This window comes from Arvicanthis niloticus, chromosome 11, assembly GCF_011762505.2.
Source record: "Arvicanthis niloticus isolate mArvNil1 chromosome 11, mArvNil1.pat.X, whole genome shotgun sequence".
Lineage (NCBI taxonomy): Eukaryota > Metazoa > Chordata > Mammalia > Rodentia > Muridae > Arvicanthis > Arvicanthis niloticus.
This window is the reverse complement of record NC_047668.1, coordinates 65,352,905-65,380,554: the sequence shown is the minus strand read 5'-3', so window position 1 is coordinate 65,380,554 and position 27,650 is coordinate 65,352,905. Positions and strand designations below refer to the sequence as shown.

General features: G+C 39.1%; 1 protein-coding gene across 12 annotated transcripts in view; it reads left to right on the top strand.

Annotated features, from left to right (window-relative positions):
• The first annotated feature begins 2,809 nt into the window (after positions 1-2,809).
• Atl2 (atlastin GTPase 2) overlaps positions 2,810-27,650 on the top strand; it is a 38,918-nt gene continuing 14,077 nt past the window's right edge. For 3 of the 12 annotated variants that reach the window (XM_076942313.1, XM_076942312.1, XM_034514034.2), the window contains exons 1-4: positions 2,864-3,123; positions 19,804-20,048; positions 26,222-26,356; positions 26,607-26,711. In XM_076942313.1, coding sequence (XP_076798428.1) covers positions 3,009-3,123; positions 19,804-20,048; positions 26,222-26,356; positions 26,607-26,711 — 600 coding nt within the window. In that variant the 5' untranslated portion in view covers positions 2,864-3,008. Of the gene's footprint in view, positions 3,124-3,441; positions 3,879-6,303; positions 6,349-6,704; positions 6,732-19,803; positions 20,049-26,221; positions 26,357-26,606; positions 26,712-27,650 lie in introns of those variants that run through there. The other 9 variants (XM_076942320.1, XM_076942319.1, XM_076942318.1 and 6 more) reach the window with 7 other exon arrangements.

The window sequence follows — 27,650 nt, the reverse complement described above, 5'->3', positions numbered from 1 at the left end:
GTTTTTTTTTTTTTTCTTATAAGAGCTTCAAAGTTATCCGTTATGAGTTTTTATCATCGTTTCTCTGGCTTGGACATCTAGTGTTCGATCTTCTGCAGATGCAAGAGCTATGGCAATGGACAACCTTGGGCATAGCATGCTGTGTTGTTGGGAGTCAGAGCTTATAGCTGGTGCTCAGATGCATGGACAGAAAAGCAATACAGGCTTTGTGGCTGTTTCGAAAAGCATAGGGTCATACCGCTCTGCACTCTCGTCAGCAACTCGTGAGAAGAGTGTTCTGCTTATCTTTGCTAGCACAGTGTTATCGTAAAGTTTGAATTTTGCCAAGTTGTGTGTGAAGAACTTACTATGTATCATTTTAATGTTTCTTATGTGAATAAAAAGGCAACTTTTTTTTTTATATGTTTGAGGGCCGTTTTTAGAAATTTTAAGTGACTTTGTGGATGTCTTCTGCCCATTTGTATCTTCTGAAATTAAACAAAATTCAAGCCTATTTGGCAGCGTGGCTTTGATCTGACTCATGCTAGCTGCAGGCAGGACAACAGAAGTTTTGTGGATTAGCCGTCAATTGCACTCTGTAGACACTCTCAATATACAAGCAGGGCACTGGGGCAGTGGGGATGGTCTTAGGAAGTCCTCTGCTCACCTTTCAACACGAAAGACACTGGCTACTGAGGCTGGTCAGGTCACACAGGCAGCACGGCAAGCAGACAGCAGTGATAGCATTAACCTCTTAAGATTATCTTACAGATTCAACAACTTAAGGTGTAAAGCACTTAAGCCGAGAACAGGAAGTATTCCATACATAGGACCAGAGTCTCAGAATGCTGATTCCATCCTATGAAAATGCTTTAGCCTAGCACCGTGGAACCTGGAAGTTCAGAAGCATTAGGTGAATCAGTAGGAGATTCAGAATTTTAATTCACCCATTCACCAATTTACCCATCCTTGAGCACTCCACAAGGGGAATGAACCCCCTTTTTGTTGTTGTTTTATCACTTCCGACTTTGGTATCCCAGAGCAAGATGACTGTGTGGAGTCAAAGAATGAAGGAACGAGTGACTGACTGGAGAACGAGGCAGAGAAATGGAAAGAAAAATGGCAGAGTTTATATCATAAAAGGCTTTGTCAACTACAGTTTGGACTTTACCCCCAGCAGAGCAACCCCGTGATCATATTTGTTTGAAGAAATCTCAAACCTGCTCCTGGGTGAAGAACCTACAGAAGAAGGAAAATGCCTTGTTACAGGGGACTGGGGGGAATTAAGGGGCTGAATGAAGATACAGGCTGGGGTGGTGCTGGAGAGCAAGCGAGTTAGGAGAGATTCAGGAGTCGAAATGATGGTATAAGACTTGTTGGGTGGGAAGAGGAGACCATGGGTCAGTTCACTCTTTGACCACCTGAGTTAGGTTTCTCTATATCTATTGGAGCCAAAAGATGTGGATCTGTCTGGGGCATGTAGCTGACCGATGAGATGTCTGTGTGTGATAGTAGAAGCCCCTCTGAGGATCAGGGGCCAGCAGTACAGCTTTGGGAAGGACTAACATTCCCAGGATCTGATAGGGTGTTCCCAGTGACACATAACTGCTAACAATAAATGGGAGCTTAGTCTTTGAAGGCAAAAACACTCATCTTGGCATATTCTTTCATGCCCTAAGTAGTAACTGCACACTGCGGAGTGTACAATATCCAATAGTTAGCATATAGGGAAATTATGAAAGAAAATCTAAAGTCTGGCGTGGAGGCCCACGCCTTTAATCCCAGCATTCAAGAGGCAGAGGCAGGTGAGTTCTGTGAATTCAAGGCCAGCCTGGTCTGTAAAGTGGGTTCCAGGATAGCCAGGGCTGTTACACAGAGAAACCATGTCTTGAAAAACAGCAACAACAACCACCACCACCACAACAACCACAACCAACCAAACAAAAAGAAAAGCAAGCAAGCAAACCTATTATCAAGCAAGCACCTTACTAGGTTGCTCAGAAAACATGGCACCAGCACACTGGGAGTTAGGGCAGAAGGAGCTCACAATCTGTGTCTCCAAAGACAGAGAACAGGTGATTTAATAATCCCCAGACAGTCCAACAAAAGCCCCTCTGGAATGATGCCCTCCAAGGTCTGATGACACTAACACTTTTCTAGTGGTTTCGTAGAATTAAAGGTTGTGAAGTTTAGGCTTAAGAGATGGGGCAGGGCAGTCATTTGGACACCTGGGCTCCCACATTCACCAGAGAAAAGGAATTTCTCACGCAGCCGTGGTTGTGGTACAAATTCATGAGAATAGGAACTGTGTTCCGCAGATGCCTCCACAGGTTGACATTTCTGTTATAAAGTTTCTGGAACTTTCTACATGATGCCACTGGATCCCCAGAAGAAGGCTCATCACAGTTAGGAAAGGATGTGTTAAAATTCCTTCTCTGATCAGAGCGCTTTTTTGGGCACCAGATATGCATAGTTGAGAGTAAAGTAGGCTCCCAGAAGCCGATGGGGAGCTAATGCCAACAAATTGTAGGATAGTGGTGGAAAGAGAAATCCTTTCTGTGCAGGGCAAAGGAAATATCAAGAGAAGCCAGGCACTAGCTTCGCAGGGGAAAGGGCTGGGGATAAGAAAGCTAGGAGGGAAAGGATGCGAATATAATCTCACGTGCAGAGTCAACACATTAGAGATGCGAAGAGAATTGGGGAAGGAGGGACTCGGTTCTCCGGAGATGCCCTCTCCGCCCTGCGGCAAGGGGGTGTGGCACGGAGCGCGGGAAGGTGGGGGCGGGACGGCGCTAGCCGCACGGGGTCCCCCAATTCTTCCTAGAAGTTTGAGAGCCGTGGAGCCCCGAGGCAGGCTGGCTGCGGCGGAGGCAGAGCCAGGGCGCGGATGGGCGTGGCTGGACCGCGCAGGGCGGTGCAGTCAGAGGGCGGCGCTAGGACCCGCAGGCCGCCCCGCCGGCTCCCGGGAGGTTGATAAAGCGGCGGCGGCGTTTGACGTCAGTGGGGAGTTAATTTTAAATCGGTACAAGATGGCGGAGGGGGACGAGGCAGCGCGAAGGCAGCCGCAGCAGGGGCTGAGGCACCGGCGACAGACTAGCGACTCGAGCGTCGGGGTTAACCACGTCTCGTCCACGACCTCCCTAGGTACGGGCCGGCGGGGCCGAGGCCACGGGGACCGGGAATCGAGGAGGCCGCGGCCGCTCGGGCTGGCGGGCACCGGTCGCCGGTGGGGTCGAAGACCGCGGCTGGCTGGGCTCGGCTCTCGCCGCCGCGTCTGCTCGCTCGCAGGGCCTAGTCCCAGCCGCGCCCCGCGCCCGGCGCTCCGCCGCGGGCCTCGGCTCTCACAGCTGGCGGGTGAACGGTCAGCCCGGCCCCCTGCCCGCCGCCGCCGCCGCCGCCGCGTGGCTGCCGCGGTGTCCGCCCCGACCCGAGGGGGCGGCCTTGAGCTGGGGCCGCGGGGTCGGGACGCGCGGAGGTCGGCGGGCGGTTCGGGGTCGGTCACCCGGCGGGCACTCTCTGCCCTCAGTGCCCAGCGCGGGCCGGGAAGGGAGGGACGAGCGGGACGCGCTGGGCCCCGCGGCGGCGGCGGCGGCGGCGGAGGACGCGGGAAGCGCTGCCACCTGGCTGCCAGGTCGCAGAGCTCTCTCTCCACACACACACACCCTTTCCGATGGGAGCCGCAGTCCGCAGGCCAGGGCTGGGGCCCGGGCTCAGCTTCACCAGCTCTTGGATCCGCCAAACCCATTCGGACGAGTTGTGCATGGATTGGCCAGGGTTGCAAGTGTTGGCTTCGGTGGTCAAACTGGGGTTAGGAGCCCTGGGGCTGCTAGTCTTTCGCTTCAGGCTGAAAGTGTCTGGTATGAAGTCACCTGATCCGTCGTTCCTGGGTTTTGCTGAATGTGAGCTCTTACTGTATGTGTACATGGCGCCCCTGTCCCCTCCAAGACGCAGTTGCGTTGGCCGCGCGGTGTTGTGTGTTGCTCTCAGTCACAGCACCCCTATTTTTAGGAGTTTAGCATTTGATCTGTCACCGTGGTGCGAATTGAACGCGCGAAGTCCTTATTGAGAGTTGTGATGGTTAAAGGCATGAAGTTTTTCAAAGGCTTGGAAATAGTAAGAGCCTACGGTTAGTTAGATACGCGAGGTCAAGATAAGCGTAGAGTAAACATACTGAGTGTGAGATTGCTTTTGTGTTTCCTTTTCCACAATCTGATAAAGTTTTACTGGATGAAATTTAAAACATTTTGATTAAATATTTACCACAGACACTTCGTAGAAAACTTTAGATTACGTATGTCAGAGGTGAGGATAAATTAGAATTTTCTTACGAGAAAAAGAAAAGGAAATGAAGTTCGGTACCTGTCAACTACAAACTCTCGTCAGAACTGTCTACAGTGGTAGCCCTCTGCCCTTGCAAATACTTCCAGAGAGGCTTGCTTTTTTTTTTTTTTTTTTTTAAACTTTAGGTGGTGCCCGGCAGTGGTGGCACACGCCTTTAACCCCAGCACTTGGGAGGCAGAGGCAGGCGGATTTCTGAGTTCGAGGCCATCCTGCTCTACAGAGTTCCAGGACAGCCAAGGCTATACAGAGGAACCCTGTCTCGAAAAAACAAACAAAAAACAAAACAAAAACAAACAAACAAAAAACCCCTTTAGGTGGCTGATTTGTTTTGGAATTCGTGTGTGTGTGTGTGTGTGTGTGTACAGTTTGAGATGTAGTATCAGAATACTTTATGTATGCAATAGGAAAAGCATACGTTAGATTCAGTCATGGTTAAGAGCATGTTTTTATGCTATTGGACACTGAGAAGAGATGAGGGACTTGGGACTGTTGTTGCTGCCTTTGGCTACTTTGTGGGTTCTTTCTTCCACCCTTCTCCATCCCTTTTTTCCACATTTTCAATCCCCTAGATAAGAGAGAGGAGAGGAAAGAGATTCCTGAGTAAAGTCTGGGGTGGGAAAGGGTGATATTATCCTTAGACTACTTCCTGCTGATTAGAGGTGTCCTTGGGGCAAGTTTGATCTTAGCCATCAGGATAACTACTCTTTCTTCTTGTTTCTTCTTTGTGTCCCACTATTTAACAAACCACCACCACCACCAACAATCAATCAATAACCCACACTGCCTCGTGGGGCCCTAGCACTTATATACAATCTGAAACTCCTCAGAATTCCATCCGTCACACAATCACAGAAACTACCTGCAGCTGGGAAATCCTGGTCTGCTGCTGTGGACAGGCTGAAGCAGCCCCATATCCCACACCTGGGATTAAAATGAAAATGTACTCTTACAATATTTTTGTGTTTGTTTCAGAAACCAAAACTCCAAAATTGTCACTACAGACTACTGGCAAGTAGTGCTTGCCTAACATTTATTAAGTGTTTCTCTGCTGCTCATAGACACTGGCCTTTCATTTGGTGGTCATGTGTGGAAGACTTTCACTCTATAGCCATTCCTATCAAATGACTTGTAAGGCAGGCCCTACACCTGCCAGTTTGCTTCTGAGTCACCTGCATTACAGACTAAATTGTGTACTTGTGTGAACTCATGTTAAAAAAAAAAAAAATCCAAGTCCTTTCCCTCCATGTGTTGAAGATCAAACTGAGGGTCTTCCAAATATTAGGGTAACTGCTGTATGTTACAACCCACCTCCAGAATGGATTTAGGATCCAGCACTCAATGGAAGAGTATGGTTGACCTAAATTGATAGGATTCTAGGATTCTTTCTGTAAGAGCTCAGTTTGTTTGGTAAAGTGCTTTTGAAATTTTGTGTATGTGATTCTTTTCATGGGGAGGGGGAGAAGAAGCTGCTTTACAGTAAAGAGATTATTATAGGAAATAAGTCAGGAGAGAAAATGAGACTATAGCTGTAGGTGGAGTCCACATAGGTGTACCGGTTTTCAGGAGTTTTATTTCTTTGTTTCTTTTTAAATATTTATTTTATAAAAATGTGTGTGTGTTTGTGCACTCTGAATGCAGGTGCCCACAGAGGCCAGAGATGTCAGATCCCCTGGAGATGGAGTAATGGGTTATTATGAGCCATTTTATGTGGGTTTTGGGAACTGAGCATGGGTTCTCTGAGAGAGCAGTATGTTGTCTTCACTGAGCCATCCCTACAGCCTTTCTTTTTTAGTGTGGCTTTTAACTTTGTGGTAAAAATTTCTGATTATTCCCCAAACTAAAATTGTCAGACCTTTTTCTAGATCATCCCTTTCCATAGCTGGAACTAGCCAGCTCCTTAGGGTGACTAAAGGCCAGCCAGGGGATGCTGCTGGAGTTGAAGACACTCTGTGAGACACACTAACAATTCTTGTTTATGTTCAGTTGGAACCTTGGTTTGACGTACAAATGGGAGCAAAGCTTTTCCAGGTAAGCTCTCAAAAGCCAGAAATGTTAGGTACAGAAAGAGGAATAACTTTTTAAAATGTTGATTTAATGACTTTATAAGGAGGGTTTTCTCTGGGGAAAGTACAGAGAAACAATTTTTATTTCTTTTCCTCCTCCTTAAATGCAGTGGTATTTTGATTTTGTAGCCATTTGATGTTTTTAGATCCCAGGTATGTTACTTCAGAGAAATCAGGCTTTTTTTTATTTTCTTTTTTTTTCTTTTCTTTTTTTTTTAACCTTAAGGAAGATAGATGTGACCACAGAGTAACTGAACTTGATCTTACAATGAATTCATTTCTGAAGTTTTGTTTCATCTCCTATTCTCTTTTGCCACCAAGATATGGAACCTGAACATCGGATGACAGGTACTATTTGGTGCTTAACAAAGTACTTTCAAACCTCTGCATTTTATTTCTTAAAGCCTCTGTTGTGGGGAGGGAGTCCAGTTACTATTCCCACTGAAGGGGGTGTGTGCTGTTTCTCTTCTCAGGTACTTGATGCATTTCTCAGCAGCTTTAGAGGAGGTGGGGCCTTCAGTGGATTGCACATATGACTAGAGATGACTGACTAGGCTCTGCTGTGTGAGTGAAGTAGTGGGCTGGCTTTCTTGTTTGCTTTCCGTGTGGTGCTTAAGATTGACCCAGGCCCTTGCAGGCAAAGCAAGTGATTTGTCACAGAGCTGTCATAGTCATACTACCCTTGAGATGAAAAGTAGGCAGGCAAAGGTGGAGCCTGTAGAAGGAGGGGGCAGTGAAGTAGGCAGGCAGCCCTCCCTACCTGTTAGGGGCTGTGAGGGTCCTAGGGTTCTAAAGTGCAAACTCAAATAGCTGTTTAGCAGTTTTCACACAATGGCTACTGTGTTTGTGTGTGCACACAACAGCTAGGATTTTCTAGTCAATTACTGATTTTCACCACCCTGGGATATAGTTGATTTTATGGGCGTATGACATTTAAGTCATGAAAGACTAATTAATAATCTAATTTTCCCAGTGAGATAATATGTACTTTTAATGAACTAGTACATGGTTTTCTGGCCAGTACAAGTAGAATAAAGGGGAATTACTTTCTAACTTTAGTTTAATGGAGATTATTCCGTAGAACTGCATCTCTGTGACTGAAGCTAGTGTAGTCAGTCAGGCTGCCCAGCTAGCTTACTGTCAGAACTGCAGGTGCAAACAAGGATGCACCTGATGAAAGGTGGCTCTCTAGGATCTCTAGTACTTTTTTTTTTTTTTTTTTTTGGCAAAATTTCCATTTGGGGCCATGGTCTTTAATTGTAGAGAGGGATAGTAATGTGGGGAGAGGAGTTACTATAAACTGTGACTGAAACTCTCATCTGTAGTATTCATAAGCTCCTTATAAAGCCTTTGTGGGGAGCAGATGATAGAGTTTATGTTTGTTACTTCCTAACACTTGTTTGTGTGTGTCTTTATTGTATTAATACACAGATCAAAAGCAATTAGGGAAGGAAAGGGTTTGTCTGGCTTACATGTCCTGTTCACAGTCCATCATTGAGGGAAGCCAAGGCAGGAACTCCAGCAGAGACCATGGAGGAAGACTGCCTACAGCCTACTGCCTTGTTCTCCATGGCAAGCCATGGTTTTTTATACCACCCAGGACCACTGTCCAGGGATGGCACCACCCTTAGTGGGCTGGGCCCTTTCAGATCAATTGCTAATCAAGAAAATCCCCACAGGCATGCCTACAGGCTACATGGTGGAGACATTTTCTGTAGTTTGTGTCAGGTGCCAAAGTATGTAGTGGTAAGTGTGCCTACACGCTAGAGCACCGTGTGCAGTGCTTCTTTCCTATTGTGGGGTTTCAGGATCGAACTCAAGGTCTTCAGGCTTGGTGGTAAGCACTCTTAACTCGAGCATCTCCCAGTTTTAATGTGGGTTTATTAGGCTTTGAAGATTGTGTGGGTCTTAGCGAAATATAAGACATATATACCTTAATAGGCAGCTTGTTGTTTCTTTTACAAAACAATTTAAGCATTCTAGAAATTTGTAGCATTCTTGAAATTATAACTTTTAAGAATTTTTAATCTAAAGAGGTGTAAAAGTATTTAAAAGCAACTGGAATCTACTGGAAAAATCCAGTGGTGTTACCCATGTTTAATAACAAAGGAATATGGGCTATTTTTCTGTAGTTATGAGGAACAAAAATTTGATCTTAATGCTGGGGTGGTGGTGGAGGAAGAGGTGGCACACACCTATAATCTCAGGCAGAGGCAGGATCTTAGTTTGAGTTTGAGGCCAGCCTGGTCTACAAATCAAGTTCCAGGACAGCCAGGGCTACACAGAGAAACTCTGTCTCGGACTCCCCCATTCCCCCAAATTGGCCTTAAATGACTGAATAATTTTTGGAGAAACTTGGTTGCCCAAAATGTGGCTCAGAGCCTTGGAGCTGTTCTTCCCCTTGTTTCTGAGCTGGTGTATTTATTTACCACAGAGAATCCTGACATGGACCTACCATTGTCTTAGAAGGAACAAAAGGAGAGAGTAGAGTAGGAAACAGTTTTCATTTCTGTGTTTTGAGACAGGGTCTCTCTGTGCATCTCCGACTGTCCTGGAACTCAATCTGTAGGCTAGGCTAGCTTCGAACTCAGATACCCTCTTGGCCTCTGCCTCCTGAGTCGTGAAATTAAAGGGTGTGTTACCCTGCCAACTAAGGCAAACTGACTTTTGAAATCTTTTGTTTTCTTTTTTTTTTTTTCAGATTAATTATATTTTATCTAGTTTGAAGGTTATTTATTTGTTGGGGGGGACCATTCTTTTTATAGCCAATTTCATACCAGACATTTTGCCTGTTTTGAGCCAAATCTGAGTTTTGAATATGTTTTGTTTCTGAACTGCTGCTGTAATAGTTGTCTGAGATACAGAGATAGGGCAAAATGGAATTTTGTGTTTTTAATTTCCTTAAGTCTTGAGATTTGTCCTGTTAACTCTGTTCTGAATAAATTTAAGCCCATGTATGCATGTGTGATTCCCTTCCTAGATGGTTATCACATATTTGTCACCCTTTAATGTCTACAAAGTTACTTTTTGAGCCAAGAAGGGAACTGTTATTTGTCCAAGACAAGGAACCCTTTTTTGGTTTTTGATTTATTCCTCCTGATTGTGTTATAAAACTTTGTTGTCATTGTGCCAGTATTAATTTTGGAAGTGGAAATGGAGTATATTGCCACTTAGTAAACACTTTTAAGAAAACATAGTACTCCTTATAAAAATATGGAATAATTTTAATGTTAGCCCATTGTCTAGGCCAAAGAAGAGCCTTGGCAAGCGAGCTCTTGCACGTCTTTGCCGATTTTCACTGTCGCTGTGGCATTGGACTCTGGCTGTATGTCAAGCTTTTCTGATGCCTCAGATCTCATCTCCTGTTCTTTAGATCCTTTGCAGTTCTTACTCACTCATCACCTTCAGTGTATCTCAGCAGAGCGTTGATCTTGTCAGTCCTCTGCTCCAGAATTTCTTGTGGCTGTCCTTAGGGATAATACCCTGTATTCTTAGCCTACAGTTTTAAAGTTAGCTTTCGCCTGACCTCTCTGGGGACAGAGAGATGTTCTTATCTCCAGGATGTCTTCATTGGCAACCTGATTTTAAGTACAAAATAGTGCTACCACCAGGTCCAGAAGCTTAATTTAAGTGTTTTTCTAAAAAAAATCCTAAAATGCAGCTGATACTCAAGTATATTGTTTAAAGAACTGGTCAGTACTTCATGGCAGTTTTTGAAAAAATTATTTGCATCCACACATCATATATTTTACATTTTCCCTCATCTAATTCCATAAAATGCATAAAAGGATTTTATGCCATAGTGTTCTTTAAGTGGGAACAGCAAAAATGGTATGGCATCAGTGCTGGTTGCTATGGAAACAGGATAGATTTCAAATGGGAGATAATATGTGAATCTTACAGGAAAAACAACTCTTTGTTTTCTGGTTTAAGTATAATGAAGAGGAGATAAACTATTTATATAAAAGCATTTTTAAAGTTCTTAGGGTAGCATATTCCTGACAAGGGGGCAGGACTAATGGGGAAAAATATATGGTAATTGACACTGTTAATAAATCCTTTTCTGGAGTCTGAATCCTCCCTCTACCCCCATTTACATTATACTTTAATTTTGTAGAGAAAAATTTAACTTTATAAATTCCTACTGGTATTTTAGGAGCAAATTATGAATTAAACTGTTTTCCAGTGTCTAATTGGCTAATACTGCTTATCTCCTTCAATAAAACATTTAATTGAAGTTCAGGTCTCTGTCGGTGTTTCTATCTTAGACCGCATCGTTCTGGGAGGCAAGTTCCAGTACTACTGTGAACACACTAAGTGACCCTGGTGACTCTGGAACAGTTGTGTTCAGTCCTGTTATAGAACATGCTACTGTTTTAAAGCACTCATCTTTTCTTTATAAGTAATAGAGTTTAAGTTCTTTGTCTCTTGTGCTTCCTATAGACTTAATACTTAAACTGACTTTGGTTACCCAAGAATATCAGAAGTTTCCAGGAAGAGTAGAATATTATAGCACAGCCTGAAAGCTTCTCCTTTTTTTGGCTTTGTTTGAACATTATTAGAGACTAGCTGAAATAAGAATAAATGGATGACATTTATATACTAAACTTCAGTAAAATATTGTGACCTTTATTATTCCATATGTTTTTAGGACTGAGTTTTGGCATCATCTTGAAGCTAATTACAAATTCAGTTTTCAACCCCCCGCCCTTTAGATATATAAGGAGTCAGGATATACATTTTAACAAGCTCTTTAAATTTGTAGTAGAAGTTTGAGACTGACTGTTAGAATAAGTGAATTAGATTACATAACCTATAGCCCTTGGCATTTAATTTTAAATGTGGAGGCTAGTTTTAAGCACATGTATTAGTATTTCAGTGTATGTATGAAAGAAGTTCCAGGGAGTATGCATAGTTTATTGATGCCTAAAACACTCCTAGGTCTAAGAAAAATGCCCTTCTTTCCACACCCCCCCCCCCCCAAAAAAAAAACCTAAACTAAAGGAGTTTTTTAAGAAATTAAGTGTGATGCCAGGCAGTGGTAGCACATGCATTTAATCCAACCACTTGGAGGCAGGCTGATCTCTGTGTTTGAGGCCAGTCTGCTCTCAGTCAGAGCAAGTTCCAGCAGAGCCGTAGCTGTTATATATACAGAGAAACCCTGTTTTGAAAAACAAAACAAACAAGTTAGTATGAGTAGCTAAGAATTAAATAGGAGTTACTTTTTAAAGTGGGCAAGAGATTTGTCACCATCAGAAACTTCAAATTTGTTTTTAAGATCCTATAATTAGTTCATGAGGAAATGTTTTAAATTGAAGAGTTTTAGAATTGTTGAATGGCTCCAGTTTTTAAATATACTTATCGTGTGTGTGTGTGTGTGTGTGTGTGTCTGTGTGTCTGTCTGTCTGTCTGTCTGTCTGTTGTCTACGGTATGTTTAGGTGAGTGCAGGTGCCTGTGGAGGCCAGACTCCTTGTTACTGGTGGAGCTACAGGTGGAGTTGTGAGCTGCTTGCTGCTGGTGCCAAGTCAGCTCAGGTCCTCTCCAAGAGCAGTTTGTGCTTTTAAGCTTTGAGCCATTTCTCCAGCTCCAGGTTTTAATCACATTGATCTAATTTTTCTGAACATTGTCATAGAAGTGGAAAATACTGATTAGAATGTTTTTGTTCTGCAAAATGATTTTTAAATTGTTTTTATTTAATTTAAATTTTAAAATTTAAGTTTTAAAGTATTGATTTTTATTAAGAAATGAAAATGAGGAATTAGGCACATCTGATTAAAAATGCTTTGCTAAGATAATTTACATAAAATCCACTGATTTGATAGTGTTTATTTGATAAGTTTTGACATGTATAGTTTATAACCTGAAATTATGATATGAATAATACCTCAAAAAGTTCTTTTTAAAGTCCTTTTGTATTCAACACATTTATTCTTATCATTGTTACATAATTATTATATGTTATATATAAGTCAAATTATTATTATTATTTATTATTATTATATAGTCAATATGTTTATTCTCAGCTCCTGATAAGTACTAATCTTTCTGTGATTATAGTTTGGCTTAATTCAAGAATTTTATAAAATGAAATAGTACAGTAATGTATGTGTAACATCTTTCACTTAGCATACAAAGTGACTGTTTAGGATTACCTGTGTGTGTGTGTGTATACATTACATTCAGATTACATTCAGATATATATATCTGAATGTAAGTATATAACCAACCCATTTCTTGCATTGCCAAGTAGCAGTCTGTTTTGTGGATTTAACAGAATTTATTTACTTTCAAGTAAATGAACAAACATTTGGGTTATTTTCAGGTTTTGGATATTGGGAATAAATCTGTGCACATTTGTGTTTAACTCTTTTGTTGTCGTGTGTTCTCTCTTGTCTAGCTGCCTAGGAGTGTGATTACTGACAAGTATTTAGCTGTATTTAAGGTATTGCTGTCAGTGTGGTGTTATAATGTTTCTCTTAATATCCAATAGCATTGTGTGTTTCTTTTTGTGTCAGTTTACTATTTATCTTCTTTGAATTTTGTGGTAGAAATGTCTTGTCTATTTAAAAGTAGTTCTTATTTAAGTAGGAGTTCCTGTTTATTCTGAGTATTAGATTCTTGTATCTGATTTATAGTTTTATGAGAGATACTGATTTATAGTTTCATGTTCTATCATTGTCTATCATTTTCCTTAAATGTTTGGTATAATTAACTAGTGACGACATTTGTTGTACCTGTTTTTTTTTTTTTCTTTGAAGTCATTCAGTGGATTTGATTTTAAAGCTGATTTTTCTTAGTCTTTCATACTAGTAAGCACCTTTTTTTAGTCCACCAACTGTTAGTGGATTTAATTTTTCTTAAAAAAAATCTTTTATGTGTATGCCAGTTTTGTCTGAGTGTATGTCCGTGTACCACCTTTGTGCCTGATGTGTGTGGAAGCCAGAAGAGGGCGTTGGATCACCTAGAACTTGAGTTACAGAGGGTTGTGAGCCACCTTGTGGGTGCCGGGACTCTAACCTGCCTCCTGGAAGAGCAGCCAGTGCTCAGACCTGCAAAGCTATCTCTCTATCCGCTGAACTAACACTTTTAATTAACAGGCTTAAGTTAGGTTATTAGTTCCTGTAAATGTATTGTTTTTAGTTAGGATTCTTTTAGGAAATCTATTTTGGTTTGTGTTATATATCATTTAGTCTGAAAATAAATGATTGGAAAACTATTTGGCAGGCCTTTATTAAGAACAAATAAAGCTTACTGAATGTAGCTTCTTAAAGGAACTTTCTCAGTGAGATTGGCTAAATTGATGGAGGTGTCATAAATCCTCTTTCAAAGCTATTCTAGGAATAGAGTAAGCCTAGGACCCTTTCTTTGGTAGATTTTAGCAACCTAGGAGGACTGCATTATTCCAAACAATTTAGGGATATCTCTTAGTTATTATTAATTGGTTATTATTTTCTTATTAATATTCTAAAATGTCATAGTAGTTATCAGAGAACAAGTATTTTTAATGATTCTCCCCCCTTTTCCCCCACTTTGAAAGTGCTTTATTGGTGAATTTCTTTTATTGGGAGTCTAGTAATTCAGCTAACTATTCTTTGAAACCATTTGTTGCTTGTTTTTCCTGACATTGTAGCTTAGCATAATGTATTCACTTGCTGAGAAATCCTTATTTTGTTGATATTCTCAAATAGTAATTCTCTTTTAATGTTCAGTAAGGATCACTGGGATGTTCCTCTATAGCTTCAATGGCACTTGTTAATCATTTGTCTTTCCCAGTTTTTCATACTTGGCATTAAAACTTACTTATTTGAGATCTTGCTTCCTAGTGTTAAAGTATTTTATAGATTGCAGACTAAAGTATGTCTGAAAACATTATTGCTTTGGTTCTGGTTTTTTTTTTTTTGTATTTTGTATTTGCTGACAGGCATGCTCTCGTGTCTCCCACATCATTAGTCAACCCGTCAGCTTTAGCAGAAACGGCTGTGATGGTGCTGATCTGGAGATACACCCCTTCAGCTAGGCCGCCTTGTTCCTCACAGCTGTGCTGTGCTGGTATTGTTGGCTAAGCCAGGAAGATAACTTATGCTCTTTCATTTCTTGTTTTTCAAAGTTTAAAATAGCACTGCATATTTCCAGAGTGACAATTGGGTAACTTTTAAACAATTTGATATTTGACATTTACCTTTTTTTTTTTTTTAAATTGAGATGACAAAGTAAAAAAATTAAAATTTAAAGAAAATTTGTACAAAGAAAGCATCAGTATATATTTATATATATGTGGGCTAAGCACAGCTTCAGGGTTTTAAAAGTTAGTGATTTTTAATTTGGTGTTAGAATGTTTATGCTGAATACTGAGTTTGTAAGTCTCTAAAGACAAATATGGTAACGTTTTCACTTTCACTGTTCTTTTTAAACTTTAATCTTAGCTCTGTTCTTTTTGGGACTCTTAGCTACATATTGTATGTTGTGCCACACATCTCTTGAGACTTAATTTTTTTCTTCATTGTTTTTACTCTTGCTACTTGGAGAATTTTCTTGGTTGTTTTCAAAGTCATCAACTGTCTGTGGCTTTCCATCTCCTTAAGTCTATTCAGTGAATATTTTATTTATTTTTTAGTTCTAAATTTTCATTTTATTTCTGTTGGTGTGCTCTCACGTTCTCTCTCTCTCTCTCTCTCTCTCTGTGTGTGTGTGTGTGTGTGTGTGTGTGTGCGCGCGCGCTCACATATACAAAGGCCAGCGGTTGACAAGTTGCTATTTACCTAATTTTTGAGATAGGGTCTCTTACTGGCCCCTGAGCTCATTAGTTCATGTAGGCTGGCTGGGATCTTGCTATTGCTTCCTCAGTGCTGAGATTGCAGATTTGTGCCTAGTGTTTTTTTATGGGTGCCAGAGATCCAGACTCACTTTCTGATGCTTGGGTGGCAAGCAATTTGTGTTTATACTAAATTTCTTTTTTGTATGTTGAGTATGTATGTGGTGTAGATGTGTATGTGTTTACATACATACTTAGAGGCCAGAGGTTGGTGTTGGGTGTTTTCTTTAACTTTTCAGACCGGATCCCTCCTTGATGACATTGTTATGCATTCTAGAGTCTGCATTTTTATCTAGTTTTTGTTGTGATAAAATTAGCCTCTCTGATACTTGATGATCATTCAGAATTGACAAACTAGGGCTCATCCTTGGGGTATATATTCAGAAAACTGAGAAGGAACTTCTCATTGTTTTGTACTAAATTTCCTCTGTGTGTATTATGTGTGAGCATATATGTATGAACCTGGAACTCACTTATTTGACTAGTCACACTGGGCAGTCAGCCCCAGGAAGCCTGGTTCTCACTCCTCTAGTTAGGATTATAGGTGTGTATCATCATGTTCTGGGCTTTTTACATTGTGGATTTGAAATCTGGTCCTATTCTTTTATGGAAAAAAAAACCAAAATTTTAGCTGACTGAGCTGATTCCCTAGCCCCTGTACTATGTTTCAAAATTGCATTTTACAGATTTTTAAAGTCCTAGTTTTAGGTTTTGTTTGGACATCTTTGATAGGATCTAGATTTGAGGACAAGATCCTTAATTCTGAATGGGCCTTTTCTAGTGTTTTAGCTTGAGGTTTGGTGTGTGAGATCTTCCTGGTCTGTCACAGCCACTCTAAAGGGCCTCCTCTGTGGTGTTGCTTTCCCTTCCAACCTTGAGTAGCAGACTTCAGGTGAGCCTTAGGTAGTGAAGTGCTCCCTGCACCTGTGAGCTTTTGCCTCAGGGCTGCTGGCTGCTTTTTTCTCCAGCCTCACAGTTCCTGCTGTGTCAGTATCTATGAGTTGCCTGTTGCCTAGTTCTTCACGCTGTAGTTAGGAAATTGTTCCCTCCCAAGGGATTGGAAATGAGCATAGTGCTCCCTTTTTAGGGATTATGGTTATGTGCTACATGGCTGGCCAGTTTGTAGCCTGTCTTACACCCTTTACTCTTCATGATTTCATGTCTCCAATTTCTCATGTGCCCGATTACTTACATTTTTAAAAAGTAAAGCAAAAGAAAACAACAGAAGAAGAATTGGGGCTGGTTCCTACTACTTTAACTGCCTTTTTCTCAGTTAATTTTATGCTGATTTACAAATCATTCTTAGGGCCTGGGGAGAAGTTCAGCAATTAAGAATGCATACTATATTTGCAGAGGGTCTGAGTTCAGTTCCCAGCACCTACTTCATGGGTCCCAGAAACTAAGCCCAGTTCCAGGAGGACTCAGCATCTCTGACCTGCAGGCACTTGTATTTACATGCACATACCCACATACTAACACACAGAAGAAACACACACAAACATACACACACACACAAGCCCCAATAGATCTTAAAAACAAGTTTTTAATTCTTAAGAGTGTATATTTTAATCTATCTAATTTGTCAGTTTTGGCTAAAACTTGGTTCATTTTTTAGTTTCGAGACAGGCTTAATTTTTCACTACTAGAAATAACAGTGGGAAACAAACTTGTACATATTTGCCACCACTTTTGTTTATCTCCTTATCACAGGTTCCTAGAAATAGGGGTCCCAAGGTATAGTAGCTTCAAGGCTTTAAGAAACACGCGGTGCAATGAGCTTGAGTACTTAGGTGATATCCTTATTTGAGCATAGAATATAAATGTTAAGGTCCCAGGGCCAGTCTTTAAAGTACTTGCTTTTGTCAGATAACTGTTTTTTTTTTTTTTTAATTTAGTTCATTAGACTTAACCTCCCATTTATAAAAGTTGTTTTAAATTTGTGTTTGAAATTTGAATATTGTAAAAGATACTTTTATTGTCTCTGAAAGGAAATTATTCTTTTGTTGTCTCTCTGTAAATTTAAGTTTGAGTTGCTATAATATAGTGAGCATTAGCGGTGTAATGCAGATTGGAAGCATCTTATAAGTTATAGTTAGATGATAGATCTGATCAACTCTGAACTGACTAAATTTTGCTATTGGAATCCACATGAATATATGCATTTATGATAAAGTATGATTAAATAGAAAAAAAGATAGATATCCTTTAAAAGTATATTTCTTAGAGCAATTTTCAGTTCAAGCAGAAAATACAGTTCCCAAATGTCTCTCCTCATTATCAGTGTCCTGTATTAGGGCAGTTCATTTATAACATTAGTCTTTGATGTAGTATCCAAAATGGATACTTCACAGTAGAAGTCACGCTTAGAGCTGCATGTTTTGTTTTTCTAAATTTAGTTAACTGATTTGTAAATGTGTAATGAGTGTTATTCACAGCTATATAGTTTCACTGCCCCTGAACGTTTCTCTTCTCATAATTTCTTTACTTGATCTGAATCTCTGGCAACCATAGACTTATTTTTTTTTTTTTTTTAAGTAAGACAGGTTCGTTCGTTTTCTCTCTCTCTCTCTCTCTCTCTCTCTCTCTCTCTCTCTCTCTCTCTCTCTCTCTCTCTCTGTGTGTGTGTGTGTGTGTGTGTGTGTGTGTGTTGTACCTTGGAGGTTGGATTGGTTTGGGGAGGAGAGCAAGTGTGTTGATGAAGGCCGATATAACATAATCTGATATATGAGATAAAAGGTAGTGAGAGGAGTAGGTGTGATTAAAGGACAGGGAAAGGGGGACATATGTTAAGGATGGCTCTGGTTTGTGCCTTAGGAGTGAGTGATGGTGATGTTAGTGTATAGTTACATGAGTGAAAGTCACAATAGAATTTTGGCATTTCAAAGTATAAAAGTTCCTGTTGGACTATTTTAAACTATTTTTACTTTAGTAGCAAACACTCATAGTGCTTACTCTGTGCCACACTATTTAAACTCATTTAATACTGGTGGTGACCATTAGCTAGACATGTGCTTGCCATTTACAGGTGAGAACAGACACAGAGAAGCTCTCAGTGGATCTAAGAGTTTTACCTTCTTCTGCTATTAACCACTGATTAACCTTGGAAAGTTTTAGTCATTCAATTTGCATACTGTTTTATCAGTTACCTGATTTGGTTTTTCCTAACGATTTTCCAACTTGGGATTTTTAACTGTCCGTACCTGTCCTGCAAAACCAACTTTTTTGAACTCAGGTATTGTAATAGGTTACAGCCAAATGTTATTGAAAAAGGAAATGAAAATGTCCTCTCTAATTAAATGGTGATTGCTTTTACTTCCAAAAATTCCCCTTCAGGCTTGCTTGCTCTCTGTAGTCTATTATCACTCAAAGCACATCTGAAATACTGTTGTTCGTTTGGCTGTGCAGTGTTACAGGTGCCTCCAGTGTGGCAGGAGAGCAGATCAGGTGGGCAGAACTAGGTGTTCTCCTCCATTAAATCCTTACTGTAGGTAGAGGTGCTGCTCTGTGGATAATGATTGTTTCATTGCTGACTCATGTCATAACTAAGTAGATTGGCCCTTCTCATGAGAGAATGGAGAGTTCTTGTGTGGGACACAGTAGGTATCAGAGGTCTCCTTGGAATGGAGATGACACTTAGTGGACAGGCTCAAGGGAGTATGGCTTACAATTTTTGATGTAGAAACATTGATAAAGTCCCTAGTGTTAACTTAATTCCTCCGTGGGACCAGGAGGTTGGTAGAAAAACTGAACAAGGTACATATCAACAGTTATTAGACACTTAGATCTTTTAAAGAACAGAAAACTAAACCTTGAGCAGTTGTTTCATTTACAATTTCTGTAGTTATTTTGCTGTTATTTTTCAGTAAAGCTCTTTCTGCAAATTTACCTCATTGTCCTGTGTGGTGGTGAACAGAGAAGGGATCTGGTTGCTTATAGAAGCTACATATTCTTAAAGTTGTAGCTGTGGTGTTTGAGGAAAAGTCCCAGTGGACACTGGCACCTGGCACATCTGGCCATTTTTCAACAGTCCTAGTACCTTACTTTGGCAAGGGAGCTGTAAGTCTTACTTGAAAAATTTGGGACTTGTTAACTTTATTGGATTATATTTGGATACTCTTAGAACCCTAATTTTACTTTTCAAATTCCAGAATAAAAATCATTACATTCTATCTGATTTAATCTTTTGTGATGTGGAATAATTTTCTAGGTGATTAATACAAGGAAAGTTGGTCTCTAAAGTATCTGGAGAAGTTGATTTTGTCTATGTCTATAGCCTAGCTGCAGTGTTCCTAAAGTCCAAAAGATGTTTATGGAGTGCTGGAGAATGGATATGGCTCACAGTTAGCTGCTCAGTGTGCCTGACTGAAGTAGAGGACCGAGAGTAGCTGCTTCTCTCTATGTATATTAAGTGGGAAATCTCACTGATGGTGTTTGTCCTCTTACAGAAGGATTGAAAATCCAAGGAGCTTGAATATCTCTTTTTTATAACTATTCTCAAATGTTCTATAGACAGGGAATATTTTAAATTTTGCTTTAGGTGTGGTCCTTAAGGAGAAGTTAGTAATGTAGGGACTAAAGTAACCTGTTCTTTCTTTTTTAAATTCTAGGTGAGGATTATGAAGATGATGACCTAGTAAACTCAGATGAGGTTATGAAGAAACCATGCCCAGTGCAGATTGTTCTTGCCCATGAAGATGACCATAACTTTGAGCTTGATGAAGAGGCTCTGGAGCAGATATTGCTACAGGAACACATACGGGATCTTAACATAGTCGTGGTATCTGTGGCAGGAGCTTTTCGTAAAGGGAAATCATTTCTCCTGGACTTCATGCTTAGATATATGTATAACAAGGTGAATAGTGTCTTTTAAATTGACCCCAACTAATATAAAAAATTGCCAACCAACTTAAAAAAAGAAGACAGAGGCACAGTTATCTTTTTAACTTTTAGCTAAGTCCCAAATATCTATCTGATTATACCTTGAAAGATCACTGAGAAAGATCTCTCTCTCTCTCTCTCTCTCTCTCTCTCTCTCTCTCTCTCACACACACACACACACACACCTCTTTGGTTTTTTTTTATTTTTTTATTTTTGATACTATTCCTATTTAGGCCATGTACAGTGAATGAAATAGAGACCTTGTATATCTGTATTTCTCACATGGCCACTTGTATTGCTAAAATTCAATTCTTTTAGACTGACTTTCATGTTGTCTGAGCCTCATCTCTTCCTGTAAGTTACATGTATTATAGTTTTTTGTTTTTCTTTGAAAGAATATGCTATGCTGTTTCTTTAATCTTGCCCTACTTGTGGCTGACCTTTTCATAAGAGGCCTTCCTATACTTGTGAGGCTGTTATGTGCCCTGCTCTGCTTTCATGGTTCAGGTATATTAATTAATGATGCTTTTTAGTTATTTTTTTTTCTAGGTAGTTTACTCTCTCTTAGGAAAGTCCTTGTCTTGATTATATAACTCCAGCTTCTTCCAAAGAGGTTTTGAGTAGGCATGCCTGTCCATTTGATAGGTGTATTTTGCTTCCTCTACATAGTCTCACTCTTAGATGTTGTAAGAGTTTTTATTTTTTCTTCCTTACAGAAAAGTGGAGGGAAGTGATTCACTTTTATCAGAGTGCCTTAGTTAAAAGTCAAGTAGAGGGAATGGGAATTTGACAGGGAGCAAGAAGAAGGTATTAGGACATTTTCAAGTAGGATACTAAGATGGAATTGCTTTACAGGGATCTTTGACATTCAGAAGCTGCATGAAGACACTAACATTTAGCTGAAGTATGTAATTATCTAAATACCTGTCTGACTACTTTTCCTATATAGTGTATCTGTCTTAAAATAAGAAAGAAGGTAAACATTCTCAGTGCTTTTTCCGGGAAGCATTGCAGTAAATTCTTTTCATAGACATCTCCTCAGGTGTTCTTAAATGTATCTTAGTATCAAGAATGTAGTTCATATTAGTGAACAATATTTTATGTGTTTAGCCAATTAAAGCTTATTGTTTTGAAGTTTTCCACTTACAACCTATTTCTGAAATACTGAAATATGTGAATAGTGCTGTATTACTATTTTTTTTTAATCTGTGCACTTCAGGGCAATAAAGATCCTCTGTAATTTTAGGCTAATTCCTTAAGTTAATTTTTTAACAGTATACCATTGTGAGCTGTGAGCTGCAAATACCTTTGATCCTAAATAGGTCAAAGAGAGAGTGTTGGGAGGGGAAGGAAACTTAGATCACTTGTCTAGGAATAATAGATAAGTTTCACCTTAAGTGACACTTTACCTCCCTGGATAGTCAGTGGCTGTCCAGAGGGGAGAAATCCCTCACTTATTGTGTGTTAAGAGTCACAGGACTAAATGAACTCTCACTTTGCTGTAGGAGGTTCTGTACTCACAGAATGGCCTGAGTAACATTACATACTTATTTAGTGGCTTTTAAGTTCAAATATGCGTAACTGTCAATTAGACTATTTCTATATATAATAGAATGCCTGATAGAAATCACCTTATTTTGTTAATTAGAAATTGCTTTAGACAGTGTCTGACTTTTGATTTTATCATACTGATAAAATACTTTTGATAACATACTTATTTTATAGTGGGCCATGCTTTTCCTATGAGATGTACGTAAAGGGGAAATGATAGTAACTTTATGTGAGTTATAGAAGGGAAATTAAATCATGCAACCAGAGACAGAATTTGGTGGTAATGGGAAATGGTTGATTTTCTCTTTCAAAGTATGTGTATACTCTCAAGTGTTGTAGAATACTAAATTGTTTCTACTGATAGTTCAGATGCATATATTTTTCCTTAAAATAAGTATGATTTACAAACCAAAAGATACATAAATCTGTAGTGTATTGCTTGATGACACTTTATACGTGGATATATGCCTTCATGATCGCCATTCAAAGTAACTGCTATTGTGAACCTCTTCCCATCTGCTCCTTCCTGGGTTTTGAGCTGTAGTGAATGAAACTGTGCCATAGATAATCAACGCCTTATTTCGACAATTTTGTAATGCTTGGATTCACTGATGCTTTTGCATACAGCAATATAACTCACTCTTGTTGTTTTATTACATGATTAAAATGTATTTACTTACTCATTAATCTGTTGATGGAAATTTGATTTGCTTTGACCTTAATAATTTTTAGTCTGTTGCTTGAATCACATTTTTTGAAAATGGAGTAGGTTATCTTAGAGTTGGTAGGAATTGTTAGAGTAATGCTCATTAAATTTCAGTTCTGGGAATCAGTTTTAAAGGGAAAAATGATTTACAATTAAATTACATACTATGTGGAAACTTAACACAGTACTTAGAATCCTGACATTAGGTGATAGTAATGACAGTATAGATGAAGATTCTTAATTCTGTACAGTTGCTTCTACTTTATCTCATTTGTAATATTTTCTCTTGAAACTTTTTATGATAAAAATGTAAGCATATATAAAAGTAGTTAGTAATATGTGCCCATTCTAATTTTTTTGTAGTCGTGAACTCTTATCAGTTGTCTTTCCTCTATAATCTGACTATCCCATACCTTACTTGGTGTTTAGAAGTAAATCTGATGTATAGATTGCATCAGTAAATACTTAAGGGCCTTGTTCATATACAGCTCTCCCCAGCAGTTTCCTTCTGAGGTTTTAAAATATCTTCTAGTTGATCCATTTTTCGGTTGCTTCAAGTGTTTTGTTCCCGTTGAGGCACACATGTGACAGCCCATGTTTAACGTGTTCTTACCCTCCACCTTTCTGTGTTCTGGCAATTCACTTGTTGGCAAGACCGATTGTTGGTTTTGCAGTTTCTTGGTCTGGACTTGCTGGCTTTACTCCAGTGATATGATTTTAAATTTAGGAGTCTTTCCTAAATTCTGGGTACTCTTGGTTACTTTTTGTTTTTGATAGATTTTTACTGTTTTACTCATTACAAGTTAAACATTATTACTTTACTATGACAGGCTGTGTAAAATGCAGTTTTCATTATTTTTTGCTAATGTGAGAAGCAGACAAAGCTTGATATGAATTTTCAGAATTTTGAATCAGTGAAGAAAATAAAAAATTTAGTTTTTCTCCTTTTTCCCCCAAATACAAACTAAGGAGACTAGACCCTGTTATTTAGTGGCTTCTGGACTATTTTCTTTCCTTCCTTCTCTGAGAGTTTGATTTTTAGAATTGAAAAATTTTCAGTCTTCTGTATGTTTTCATATGTAAAGCCTATATTAGTGTGAATGATTTTAGCCAGAAAATTTTAGTTATATATTGTTGAATCTATAGAAATTAGGAATGGATGAGATGGAGAAGCTTCCAGACATTGCTTGATATTCTTTGTGCACTGCTTCAAGAGGCTCTTTTTTGATTGGAAAATAAGAATTTTTGGAAAATGTTCTTGTATGGTAGCGTTTGAAATACTTTTTTTATTTTTTACCCTTAAGCTTCAGAATCTACGCACTGCCTTTTTGGGTATTAAAAAATATGTTATCCTTGTAGTTTCAGATGTCTGAAAGTCAGGTGTGAAATGCCGGATTATTGGAATTTAAGAGGTTTGGGGTTTTAATGTGAGATTTTTGTTCTCTAGCTAGAGGCCTTTGTCTAATGCTCTCAGTTGTGGGCCACATGCTTTCCCCTGCTCCCTTCTATTGTCTGGGTTCCTTAAAGATCCAGTTTTTGTTGTAGAGTACTTCTCTTCACTGTTTTCTTTGTGGTACAGAAGCTTTTTAATTTCTCATAATTCCATTGTTAGAATTTTTATGATTATTCTGTATCTGATTATATTGAGTTTTTTGCTGAGTATCCTGCTCATCCACGGGCAGGGTCTTCCTATCTCTTAATGCCTTCTTTAATTTCATTCTGTGGTGTTTAAAAGGAGAAGTGTTGTACTGCTTTGGTTAGATTTATTCTTAAGTCTTTTATTTCTTTGAAATTATTGTCCTCCTGGTTTCTTCTCAGCATATTTGTCATTGCATGGAGAAGCTGCTGAGTTCCTCCCCCAGTGGAGTCTTCCGACTCTAATGTATAAGATGAGGGTGGTTGCCTCGTCCTTTTCATGTGTCCCTTCCCTTACTGGCTTAGTTACCTCATTAAGGGATACATTGAGTAAGAGTGGAGCAAGGAAGCGTACTTGTCCAATTTTGATTTTAGATGAAATGTTTTGATTTTTTTCTCTCAATCTGGTATAATACTGGCTATATGTTTATGTGGCCATAATTATACTGTAGTTTTAACTGTTTGGAATGTTTATAATTTGTTCCAGGACTTCATGCTCTCATATAGTCCTAAACTGCAGTAGGTAGTTAAAGTGTCAAAAATTATTTGTTCTATCTGCTAATTTGAGCTTTATATAGATTAGGATTTTTGTTTGTAATTATTACTCTGGGAAATACCTTGAAATGAGGGAGTATTTCCTTCCTTGATTTGGGGGTTTAATTCCATGTCTTTCATCTCTCTTACTGCTAACTGTGATGAGTGAGTTACCACTTTTAGATCCGTCCAGCCTCACCATTATGAGGGAGTAAGCTTGCTGGTAAGGGAAGCTGGGGTGCTGTGAGGTTTACCTGGCATTAGGCTTTGTTATGAGGAACATTTCCTTTTCATACAAGTATGAGCTTCACACTCCTGAGGTAGAGTTTATTGCTGATAATTGTATTATGTAGGTGAGTCTTTGGTTAAGAGTTACATTTGTTGTTTGTCGTCATTTACAAATTGTAGATTGCCTTTCAGTTGAGAGTCACTTTAAAGTTCTTGTGTTTTCTACTATGAAGTTTCTACTATGAGGAATATGGGTTTTGAGACATTTTTGTCTCTGTAGTGGCAAATGGTACCAGATTAGTGCTTTTGAATTCCTAGGTTTGCTTTTAATAAATTCTTGGAGGAAATAGGGTTTGTTAGAAGCAGACAGCTTCCAGAACCCACTAGAATGCTCTTTGAGGACAAGAATGTTTTTGTTCATTTAGAGAACTCTAGATTTTTAACAGTATTCAGAATTTAGTAGATGTTCTACCATTAAGGTGTTCCAAACCCCAAAGATTTTATTACAGAAAAATTCTCAAACACACTTCAAAATAAAGAGAATAGTATTATGAATTGCCATGTACCTATAGACATATGGTCTCATTTTATCTTTTTCTTTGTGTATATGTTTCCTGGACTATTTTAAAGCACTTGCCAGGAAGATACATGTTTTTCATCATAAATATTTAGACATTTAGTAGCAAAAGACTCAGTTCTACTTTTTGTGCACAAAAAAGTGTTGTTTGTGTGTTTTTCCTGTTTTTTTTTTTCCTTTTAAAAATTGACTGTTTTTATTTGCTTGTTAGAGCGGGGGAGGGTAGGTCGTGGAGTTGGGTGGGTGGAATGGGTAAGGTGGTGGAGAGGCTCTGGGAGGAAATCTGAGAGAGAAACCCTGATCAAAACATAGTGTATGAAAAAAATATTTTAAATAAAAGAAAAATGTTTCTATCCATTTAACCTTATCTCATAGGGAGTGCAATTTGAGTACAGATATTTGTTTCATAAAAAGCCACCTCCCACCCCACCCTTAAGCCAGTTTGTTTGAATCAGGTTCCAAACATGTTCTAGTTGTTTTTTAAAAAACAAGTCCCAGCAGTGTGACGTGTTTTTTATACCATTCTAGGAGAGGGCTACTGTTTTGACAGTCCTGCTGTCTGGAACTTGGTTTTACTGTTCGGTACAACAAGATATTAAAATAGCTAGTTCCCATATTTTATGGTCTTTAAACATAGGAAAGCTTGCTAAAAGAGAAAGAGTGGGCGTGCGTAATTCCACTTATCTAGAAGTCTAGAGTAAGTGGAAGCTGGGATGGAGTGACAATGGCTGATTTAGGAGATGTCTCCTGTAGCACTCTGTACAGGACTGGATCTGCCATCAGGACTGTTTGCATGATGCTAGACTGTGTGGTTCTCTTTGGACATGGGCTTCTCCTTTATGAGATATGGAATGGGTGAGCTAAAGTTTTTATAGTTCCTAATTTTGGCGTGTGCTTTACCTCTTGATTTAACAGGACTCTCAGAGCTGGATTGGTGGGAACAATGAACCACTGACTGGCTTTACATGGCGAGGAGGTTGCGAAAGAGAAACAACAGGCATACAAGTTTGGAATGAAGTGTTTGTGATTGACAGACCTAATGGAACAAAAGTAAAGTTCTACTTACACTTGGCTCTTTTCCCCTGTATTTTTTCTTGAGTGATTTTCTGTATTAAAATTTAAAAGAACACAAAACTATTAATGTCAGTAACTTTAATGATTAGTAAATTAAAATGTATAATAGTATATAAATTCTTTCCTTGATTTGATTACTGCTTTGAGTGTTATTATTTAAAGTATGATTTTTGTAGGTGTTTTTGGTGACTCTTTTACTAAGTATTTTAAACTTACAAATTGCTAGGTGGCTGTGCTGCTAATGGATACCCAGGGTGCCTTTGATAGCCAGTCAACCATTAAAGACTGTGCTACCGTGTTTGCTCTCAGCACTATGACCAGCTCTGTCCAGGTGAGCATGCGCGTTCTGTCAGCTCATAAAGTCCTACCTTTGTGCAACCTCCATAAAACGCTTTTGATTGAAGAAAAATGGATTAAACATTAGAGAGGGCTAGTTGTATTTCTTATTTATGTAATAAGCTGTAAAATTATATACTTTGAATTAGATATAAAGGATGAAGTTACGCCAAAGCCACCTTTGCTTTAATGACAGAACAGAATTATGTAATCAGTGTATTTTGATCACATTCACTTCCTTCCCCCAACTCTTTCCAGATCTACTCCTCTCCTACCCACCCAACTTTGTGTTCTGTTCTCACTTTGTCTTTTTTTGATAATTTTTATACACTATATTTTGATCCTGTTTTCTAGATCCTACCTCCCTACCCACCGTGTCTTTATTTTAAAAATACCAACAAACTATTAAGTCCAGTTTGTGCTGCTGGTGTGCATATGGTGTACACATTTAGGCAAACGTTCACACACATAAAAATTAAGAAACCTTTAGAGGAAAGTTACTGAATAATGTCTATAATTAAAATCAATCATGTGACTGCTTAACCAAAAACAAAAACACCAAATAATTAAATAGCAACCTAGTTTTCTGTTTGGTTTCTTTGACAGTTCTCCATTATTTGAACTTAAAAAAAAAAAAAAAAAAAAAAAAACCCAGAATGTATGTATGTATACATTATTGAGACAGGGTTTCCCTGTGTAACCGTGCCTGTCCAGGAACTCACATTATAGACCAGGCTGGCCTCAAGCTTAGAGATCTGTCTGCCTCTGCCGCCCGAATGCTGGGATTAAAAAAGGTGTGTGCTGCCACCACCCAGCAGCAATTAATATTTAATTTAGAAAACCCAAGTGATGGAGATTTTTAGCACTGGCTTTGGCTTAGAAAAGGGTAATATCCTCCTATGTTACTCACAGTGTACTCTGATTGCCCTTCCCT